The sequence below is a fragment of the Salarias fasciatus genome, chromosome 18 (assembly GCF_902148845.1).
Source record: "Salarias fasciatus chromosome 18, fSalaFa1.1, whole genome shotgun sequence".
Classification (NCBI taxonomy): Eukaryota; Metazoa; Chordata; class Actinopteri; order Blenniiformes; family Blenniidae; genus Salarias; species Salarias fasciatus.
This window is the reverse complement of record NC_043762.1, coordinates 15605597-15616059: the sequence shown is the minus strand read 5'-3', so window position 1 is coordinate 15616059 and position 10463 is coordinate 15605597. Positions and strand designations below refer to the sequence as shown.

At 41.1% G+C, this 10463-nt stretch overlaps 1 protein-coding gene and 1 pseudogene across 1 annotated transcript; both read right to left on the bottom strand.

Annotated features, from left to right (window-relative positions):
- Window positions 1–3230: 3230 nt before the first annotated feature.
- LOC115405476 (G-protein coupled receptor 35-like) lies at window positions 3231–6426 on the bottom strand (annotated as a pseudogene).
- Window positions 6427–7607: 1181 nt separating this feature from the next.
- LOC115405201 (G-protein coupled receptor 35-like) lies at window positions 7608–9648 on the bottom strand. The gene is made up of 2 exons (XM_030114705.1): window positions 9545–9648; window positions 7608–8892 (listed from the first exon to the last, which is right to left on the bottom strand). Exon 2 carries the CDS (start codon window positions 8863–8865, stop codon window positions 7990–7992), a length of 876 nt encoding a protein of 291 aa, XP_029970565.1. The 5' UTR covers window positions 8866–8892; window positions 9545–9648; the 3' UTR covers window positions 7608–7989.
- Between the last annotated feature and the right edge of the window lie 815 nt (window positions 9649–10463).

Genomic DNA, 10463 nt, shown 5'->3' with positions numbered 1-10463 from the left:
CTCCATCCTCTCATTCTGTCTCTTCCTTACGCTCGTCTGGTCTCTTTTCCCCACATCTCTTATTGGATTGTCATTTTACCCCCCGATCCTCTCTGTCAGTCTCTCAGGCAACCCTTCTTTCACCCCATGATGGGCCTTACCTTATGACTGGCTGCTGGGTCTGCCATTCATATCCCAGCTCACACTAATTGGTCAGATGGACTGAGGTTGTTGCTGTGTCTGCATTGCAGAGTTGCCTCTCTCTCTCTCTCTCTCTCTCTCTCTCTCTCTCGCTGTCTCTCTCACTCGCTCCACCCCTGCTCTCTGGCAGCAGGAAGAGGAAAGAATGGGGATAGAGGAGAGAGATAGACAGAAAGAAGACAGTATGGGAGGCAGAGAGGATGAGGATTGAGACAGAGATGGACATGGCACTTAAAGACTGCCTCCACTGTGCAGATGACTGCAGAGCAGTCAAATACCCCTGCAGGAGTGGGATGACTTTTTTTTTCTCTTCTGCTCTCTCTCTCTCTATCTCTTGGATGAAATTAACGAGACTGCCAACCAACTGTTCCGTGCTATATCACTGGCGTTGGCCTGATTGGCCGACGAGGTACTGAAGTAAAATTTTGAACACTGTAAAAACTATGTGAAGCTCTGGGTGAGTCATAACACAGGAACTGAAGACTTCGAAACGGGACGGACGAGATGACGCAAAGTCCTTCTCCCTCTTGCTTTCCCCCTCGTCCCCTCCCCCCCTCCCCCCCGTGCTGCACACATGCGGCGCGAGCATACATGGACTTGTGCAGGTGGGTATTTAGTATTCTGTGTACCCGAGAAGCATGACTTGCGTGCCAAATCCTCTAACCTTCTGATAGGAATATGGGACCATAACTCACATCTTTGGAGAGCAGAGTGCAGGACTGAAATGTCAGCACTATTCCTGCCAACCGCATGCACTCTGTAGTGACAGCACCTCAGCTGTCCATCGCTCTACCCCTTTCCTCCCTTCCACTCTATGTACTCTGTAATGACCATAATTCCACAAGGACATCGGGCGGGATTGCGCCGCAGCGCAGCGCTGAACGGAAATCAGAGCTGGAGAAAGTGAAGGAAGAGAGGAAACGAAAGAAAGAAGAAAGGCGTTTTAGAAATATAGAGTTAACTCACTGCAATATGTGAACACCCCGTCCTTCACGGTCACCTTAGGGTGGACACACACACACACACAGGCACCACACCACACATCACAACACACATTCATTAGTTGTACATTACAGCACTGAGTCCAATTTCACTGGGGAAGGGTTCCCTGTACGCTCACAGTAGGTCAAGGTCCCACAGGCATGATAAAGAGCAAAGTGACAGTTACAGTGGTTATGATTGAAACCGCCGGCTTAACTCAGAACCAATAGGGGTAATAGAAACTTCCCAGCAGGCAGATGAAACGATATATCCAGGCCATCAAATTGTCCAGCAACATGAAGTGGTCAATATTAGGATCAACAACCACATGGTCTCGGTGCACTTCCAGTAGGAGATAGACGTCATAAAAATACAGTCAGAACAATAAAGAAGGAAACACAGAGCAAATATAGAGTTGATGATGCGAGCTGCATCAAAACAATGACGATCTGTAACGGCGGAATGTCTAGCTTTGATTTTCACTCCCAAGCTGTGAGCCAACAAGAGAATGGCCGAGTTCGAGCTGACCCCCGTTCTGAGCACAATATATGGTTTGTATGTACATAGTGAAATTAATTTAGACAAAAACGATAATGTAAGACACGCAGTAAATCCTGAAACACACGCAGACTAATCTAACTTTTATCATGCCGCTGTAATCTCTTTTTGGTCAGTGTTTTCCACGTCATCACTAAGTCTTTTTTTTGTAAACGTGCCAAACTCACCTGATGAATGATCATTGATGCCTGAACACCGAAGCAAAAAAGAAAAAAAGAGAAAAAAAGAAAGAAAGAAAGAAAAAGAAAAACTTTGTTTGGAAGTGCCATGAGGATCATTTCAGTCAGCAGTGCACCTTTCTCCGTGTACTGGGGGATGTTGAAGAACTCACTTATTGCAGTATACTTGTGATATGTTTGCCTTTTGACCTTACAAGCTGAATGTTGAAGTTGTTTTTATTTTGGGATGTTGGCTTGTACTGTTGATTTTTTTCTTGTTGTTGTTGTTGTTGTCTCCAGCTCCCTTTGTTGATCTGGATGCGCTGTTGCTGAATGCTAACCAACACTATTTGAGGAACAGGCCTTTAACTACTTAAACACATATTGCCATATTCTGTAAATATGTAAGAATGAAGATAGGACAGTTTGCCATGCCCTTTATGAGTACGCTGTTTAAACGGATTTACCCATACCATGACATGAACTGTGTTTTTTTTTCCCACAAGAGCTCACATGTAATGATTACAACATTTAAGTAGTTCATAAGCAAACCTTCAAATGGACTGAAGTGAAATGAGGAACACTGGTGTAACGCATTTAGTGTAATATTTGCGCGGATTATGGAGGTTTAGTCCTTGTCCTGTAGTCTAGTGAGTGTCTGTCTGTCATCGCCAACCAACTGCCATACTGGAGGATCTTGAAAATGTTCGTCAGCATCCTGAGAGAACGAATGTACGCATTTCTTTTTCTTTCTTTTTGTTTATTTGTGGCCATTATAATGTGCAGTAATAAGGAAAAGCACAAAAGTCGGTTTTTTCTTTTTATTTGTTTTCAAAGGAGCTGTATTGTATTATTTGTGAATATTGTAAATAATCACCCTGAATGTATTTGTGTATCAGTTTTGGTTTTGGGTACGGGGGAATCATCCGTGTTCTTCTGAGACAGGACTGTGTGTGAAGTGTGAGGCTGTTTTTCGGTGACAATGCTGTGAATAAGATGTATGTACAGTATTTACGTGACTTTGGCTGAAGACAAAAGTTCGGCTGTTTTCCTTCCTGTTATTAGAGTAGTCGCGGGCCTGATCTCAGCCGGAGCTGAGCCTTCTCATTTGACTGATGCCTGCGGAGTTTTTTGCAGTTGCTAAGCTACTGCTGATATAATAACCATCAATCTTTGGAGTACTGCTATTAATGGCATTATATAATTGACTGCTAATGCTGTCGCGTATGGCTCTAAATGCATCTGAATAAATGCATTATCATTACACATGTATGTACACACATCCGCGCAACATTCACGCACGTCGCCCGTCATTACTGCAGTTTGGTTTATTTCTATGAGACACGTTTGTCTTCAGACCATAGGCTGAAGTTTCAAAGCAGGCACGTTCAGAGAGGATGTGGATCATTATCCAGGCATGTTTTCTTTTTCTTTCCACGAGAGGGAGCTGGACACTGGCCTCGACTGTCACTTCGAGGGAATGCAGCAGCACATGCTCCCATAGGGGCTTTCCAGTTAAGTGACATTGTCTGTCTGTTCTGCTAAACGCAGACAAATCGCTGTTTTGCTTCAAAGCTTTAGGGAGCTCTTGTCTTTGCTTCGATATGAGACTGGTGCGTCAAAACAGAAACCAGTTCAGCCGGAAATGAAGCAGAAAAAAACAAACAGTTTCATCGGGTTGCAGCGAGACATGTACAACAAGTATTTATAACTCGAAACACACCCACACATATATACATATCACTGAAGCAGCTGAAGCACTAATATAGCAACTTAGTAACTGTCTGAAGTCAACACGGACGATCACCTACAATGTCTGTCTGTTGTATAAATGTTTTAGCCATTTTGAGGCACTCAAATCAAGCAGAATAACATTAACCTGTTGAACATGGTCAGACACTTAAGAAATGTGGAGATTTCAGATTGTTGAACATTCACGGTTGGCACTGCGAGTCATGTGTGACACTGACTGCTCAACTGTCAACTATAAACTTGTTAAATGAACATAAAGACGCTTCAAATTTATATTTCACATTAAAAACAAGGTTGCTTTACAGAAAAACATTTCAACAGTAAAAAAACAAAAGCAAACTCTGAGTTTGGCTTGAAACATAAAATATCAACCTGTTCACAATGAAATGAATTCATGTTCTTTACAGTTTCTAAAAGTTCAGGTTTGGAGCTGCACTTCACCCAGTTGTGACCTTGAACTGGATCCTGCTCCTCTGACCCGACTTGCATGGATGGAAGATTATGAGTAACCTTTTTAATAACAAGTAATAGCTGATAGAAGTCAAAGCAGCAGTTTGTGGAGGCGATCCATTCAGAGACAACTTAAAAATACATGTTCAGGTATATATGTATATTCCAGTCTTCAGGTGTACTACATTGAAAGTGATTAACAAGAAAGCAACATGGATAGGTGTGTAGCAGATGATGAAAACAATCATGTTGCTGTGACAATGCCACTGGTGCTTTTCAGGTCTTTTCCTTTCTTTTGCAAAATACAGATGATCCGACTGGAACAAAACACAACAACCACAATGGAACGAAGAAACCAAAAACTACAAGAAGCAAAACAAACTTGAAACTAAGTGGACGATCTTACACCTGTCAAAACATGCCCACAGGTTCTTGGGATAATTCTCCTCTCGGAAAACAACACACATGATCAATAGAACAACCCCAGAGGACTAAACACACAACGAAAGCCGCCTCTTTCTTCCTCTTCCATAAGTCTGGCCTTCACTGGGAACCTGACAGCCAGGTAGCGCTGCACACTGAGGCCGTCGTGGTCCCAATGCTGGCATACATGTTTGGCGAAGTGTAGATAAATGAGGAAAAGTACACAGTCTGGTCTTTGGCAGGCAGAAGAAGGAGTCATAGATCCTGAAGGGAAGGAAGATCACCAAGAGGGAGTCGGCTATGGCCAGGTTCAACATGTAGATGTGTGTGTCTGTCCAAGACTTCCGTTTGCCAATGAAGGCCCACAGAGCAGCTGAATTGACGAGAAAACCCAAGAGAAACACAACACTGTAACCCAAACCATGAAGCTTGTTGTCTGCACAATCACTGCTGTTGGTACAGGTATTGTCGGTATTCATTCTGAGCTGTATCTGGACGACGTGTCCCTGTATGAGAATAAGAAATACACAGTGATGTTAGTCATATTTTGAATAGATGAACCTGCTAAAAGAAGCTTCAATACATTTCTAAATTAACAGTTTTCAGGCATGTACAGAATGAAATACTATCTGAGGGCCCTGATGTACATTCATACAGGTCTACATGGTGGAGAATAGGTGTGTCTCCTCGCAGTAACAGTATCAGTTTGAGCCATTATTTATCTGAGTACTCCAGTTTTCTCAGGATGCAGTAAAGACCCGTCAAGGATGAGCCCAATTGGATAAAAAGGTTTAGAACATGGATGGATGGATGTAGCTTTGCATAGAGACGTCCAGTGCTGGCAGCAGCATTCGTTATGAGCTGAGTCAGGTAGTAGCTTTAACGATAAAGAAGCTTCTGTTCAGAAGTCCCAAATGTTGTCTCTCAAATCAAACTAACTGAGACTGAAAAACACAATAAAAGAAATGCATGTTGTGACAACAGAAATTAAGATTCTCATAAGATTCCCCAGAGATGGAGAGGGGACTTGTGAGTATTATTAAAGCAGAAGTTGAAAATATGTAAGAACAATCCAACTTCGCCAGGTCAAGATTTAACCAAACATCACACCTTTACATTATTAAACTACTGCTAAAACTACTTGGAAGATTATTCACTGAAAAGTTTTAGCAAATCACAAATCTGACACTTGGAAAAAAAAAATTAACAGCCTAACGCCATGACTTTTACATGTGTGTTGCTCAGAAAAACACATCACACAAAAGTTTTCTTCTCTGTCTTGAGCTGACTTAGTGAAGACAGTTTGTATGAAATCTTCTTTGCATTTTAGTTCAGTTGAGACTATGGCTGCGACTGACAAAAAAGAGAGTGGACAGACATATCTGAGCAAAACACTGGCGAGTGGAAGACTCCTACTTTAATAATATTTCCATTTGGAAATAAAATTTAGAAAAGAATTTTTAGGGTTTTCACTGTTTGACCTTGTGGCCCAAAGAAAATTGGTCAACAACCCACTTTGGGCCCATAATTTAGATTCGGAAAGCTTTAAGCAATCCTGTTTGATTCATCTCATAGAAATAAAAAAACAAGTGTCTCAGACTTTCTTTCCAGATGACCCCCATGGGAGCGATCAGGGTTACAGCCAGGTGACGTCAGCCAGCAACAAATGAGATCCAAGCAACAATGAAAAACAGAAACGGCAGCAAAACAAGAATTCTCTTTTGCCCAGATGACAGACACAGTCAAGCTGCAGAATCATACAAAAATATGAAAACTCCTGTCGACTTCTAACTAATAAGAAAAGGAACTTACCACGTGGATTCAGTTTTGTTGAATAACCTCACTCGTCTGTTATAACATGAACTTGTTGCTTGTATGTTCTTGTTGGATGTGGTCTTGTAATTTTCCACTTGTGAAGAGTTTCCCCTCTTTTTGGATCACACGTCTCTGTGCGGTTGAATATGCAGCATCGGTCAGGTAGGCCGGGGAAGTGGGTAACTGAAAGCGTCGTCAGGAAGCCACAGCAAGTGTTCGGTCAGAGACGAACATGAGAAAATAAACAGTTAGCATCTACTTTACTCATCATGAGGCCCACAAATTCTTCATCCTGTTGAATAAGAGTTTAAATGATGACAGAAACCTTCTATCAGTCAATCATCAATCAATTTATTTTGTATAGCCCAGTATCACAACAACAGTTGCCTCAGAGGGCTTCAAGATGTTACATTGGTTGGTAAAAATAAAAACAGTTAACAGGCATAATGTTATATGTCAAATTCTATCAAATATCGAAAAACATCTAGTAATTCAATGAAAATGAATAGATATTTAGTTCAAATTTAGATTCATGAAGTTACTGTCCATGCATACCAACAGCCTCACTTTAATTGCACATAATAACTATTTGCTGTGGAGATCTGGTTGAGTTATGGTTTAAAGATCATCTTCACCTATCATCATGATTATCTTTAGCCATCGCTCAGTGGGCTTCAGAGAATGCATATACAGGTGCAACACGCGGCCCGCAGACCACCCGTGGCAATGATACATGAAATGACAAGTGTGAATTTAATATTTAAGAAATAAAGACTTGATTCTGTTAGGGTTTTGTTGCATTGACCTACAGAGCTGCTCTCACATCGGGCCGCTCCAGCAGTCACAGGTAACCCGTCAGCTGTGGGATTCAAACCTGCAAACTCCTGCTCGAACACCACTGTGTTTCATTTGATTAATTTCCAAAATGAACTTTTTTGTTCAAATTACTGTAATGAAACAACAATACTCCACACAACTTAAAATATATCCACCACTTATTTCAGCTTCATCCTTGACTCTCCTTTTTTTTACTTCATGTTAGGAGCTCAAATCATTACAACTTTGTGGACATGTCTGATTGGATATTTCAGCTCATAAGGCCATTAATTATTTTCACTGCATATAAGAGTGAGAATAGTGACAATTATTCTCAAATTTAAGATTTCAAATTGGAAGATTCAAGATTGTAAATGCTAGTATGAATTGTGGTTGGTTTTTATTTATTGAATGATGTTACAGTCTTATTTGCATAATACTAATCTTGAAAAGAGTACAATAGAAAAAAAATGAAATATTGGCCTTGTGTATCATTTAAAAAAAAAAAAAGATGAGAAGACTCAGAGAATTCACTGTTTTACTGCAGGTTGGATGTACCAAGTTTTTTAAAGAAACAACTTACAAGTACAAAGCTCATAATTGCAGCATGGCTGATGTGTTCTAAATGAAGATGAGTTCTTAACAATTTCAAACTGTCCAATGTTTCCAAAATCATATTCCTTATTTGCAATTGTTCCTTCTTTAGATCTCAAGAGACCAAACGCTTTCGCAGAACCACATCCAGAGCGAGCAAGAAGAAGAAGAAAAAAGCACATGAAATCTGTGGAGCAACACTTTAGAAATTAAAACTCGTCCTAAAAAAAAATGATCACAAATTCAGTTTTGACAGACAACATCATGTCCTTTCTGAAAAAAACCCTTTCAACAGAAAGTAATAGCTGATGGAATCAAAGCAGCAGTTTGTGGAGGCGATCCATTCAGAGACAAGTAAAAATACATGTGCAGGTATATATTTACATTCCCACTTTTCAAGTTTATGATTAAAAAAATTAACAAGAAAAGCAACATGGATAGGTGTGTAGCAGATGATGAAAACAATCATGTTTGCTGTTACAATGTTTACAATGTTTCTCTTTTCGTCCGTTTTGTCATCTGCTTTTGCCAGAACACAGATGATCCGACTGGAACAAAACACAACAACCAACAACGGAATGAAGAAACCAAAAACTACAAGAAGCAAAACAAACTTGAGACTCAGTGGTTGATCTTTACACCTGTCAAAGCATGTCCACAGCCTCTCGGGATAGTTTTCCTCTCGGAAAACAACACACATGATCAATAAAACAACCCAGAGGACTAAACACACAACAAAAGCCGCCTCTTTCTTCCTCTTCCATAGTCTGGCCTGCATTGGGAACCTGACAGCCAGGTAGCGCTGCACACTGATTGCCGTCGTGGTCCCAATGCTGGCATACATGTTGGTGAAGTGTAGAAGAATGAGGAAAGTACACAGTCCGGTCTTTGGCAGGCAGAAGAAGGAGTCATAGATCCTGAAGGGAAGGAAGATCACCAAGAGGGAGTCGGCTATGGCCAGGTTCAACATGTAGATGTGTGTGTCTGTCCAAGACTTCCGTTTGCCAATGAAGGCCCACAGAGCAGCTGCATTGACGAGAAAACCCAGGAGAAACACAACGCTGTAACCCAAACCCTGAAGCACGTCTGCACAATCACTGCTGTTGGTGTTGTTGGGACAACAGTTGACGTTATTCATTCTGAACTGTATCTGGAAGACGTGTCCCTGTATGAGAATAAGAAATACATAGTTATTCAAGCCAGACCGATGTAGACACCCTGACACCCACACAGACACACACACACACACACACACACTCACACTCCACGTGCAAAAGACTGCACTATTTAAGTAAACAGAAGTTTGCAGCACTTGCTTAATCGCTGCAAGATATTCAATGAAAAGTATTGGCCACATCCTGTGGTGTAAGAAATCAATGTTCATCTTCAAAACAACAGTTGAACAGTCACTATTATGGGACTCCGATCACACAGGCTCAGCGAGGCCGAGAAAACACATGAGCGCTTTACTTGACTCACACACGACAAATCGAAACCTACACGTATCATTTTATATGATCCTCCAAACTTAACTTGCTTTTCTTAAAGTGGTTTGTTATAATGAGCAAATGCACACATTTTGAATTCTTCCCTTCAGCTTTTATCATTTCAGCGTAGCAAACAAGCCTCTCACTCCCTAGGGGAGATCAGAGCCATGGCCAAGTGACAACAGCCAGTAAAATACTGGTTGCAAACAACACTGAAGAATCGAAAAACTGCAACAAGCTGACAAGTTTCTACCATGAATGCACATTCACAGGGTTCAATTTTGTGTCCTATTGTTGAAATTTGTCAGAACAAAGCATTAGTCTACATACCTCGCGCAGTAGATTCCGCCGGCAGCAGCATCAGAGGGTCTATCTTGTAGATGCATAGTTCACATTTGCACCATTTCCTCTCTTTGTGGGACATCTGGCTGTCGCTAAGCACGTAGTGTCATCTATTTAGGCCTGCCAAAAAAGTACAGCAACCACAAAACCCAGCAGCGTTCCTCTTTCGGTGCACTGTCACATGTCCAAAGCCATTCTACAGAAACATAAATGTCTGTATTTTTCCATTTCTGTCCGATTGCAATTAACAATTGCTGTCTTTTACATTTTGTTGATAGGAACTAATTTCTTTACACCTTCCCAAACAAAATCAAGCAACTCGGCAGGAATAACGAGGGGAAAAAAAACATGCACTGTAATGGTGGTGGGAGCAGAGGGTTCAGAGCTCCATTGATTAAAAAAAAAATCAAAGCGTCTATTTGTTAGTTGCAAACTCCATTACTGTTTAACTCCAGTGTGACTGTAAAGAAAAAAGGGTCGCTGTTCTGTTGTTGTTGGCTTTAAGAGACTACAAAAAACTTGAGGAGCAACTAACACACTGAAACATATTTTCCAAGCTTTTACCTGGAAAATATGTGCCATTGTGTCTGTCTGAAACCACTTCTTCTTTCTTTTTTTTTTTTTCTTGTCAAGCAAAAACAAGAAAGAATGTCTCTGAGAATCTGAAACAGCCTCAGACTGACTGGAGTAAACATGTTTATGAAAAGAAAGCTGTCTGGATTCAGTGAGGAAGATAATAGAGAAAGACTGAGAAATTATCAAAACCTTCTTCTTCACCTTCATGTGGCCCTGGCTGACCTGCTTTGTGAGTTGTTTTGCCAGCAGAATGTTTCTCAATCACACAAAACATGAAGCCTGGACACGAGCCAGCCAAGCCGCCGCTCACAGCAGAGTTTGGATAATAACC

What these genes read in the sequence shown, in the direction of transcription:
- LOC115405201 (XM_030114705.1), bottom strand. Translation starts at nt 8,865, where the DNA reads ATGAATAACGTCAACTGTTGTCCCAACAACACCAACAGCAGTGATTGT.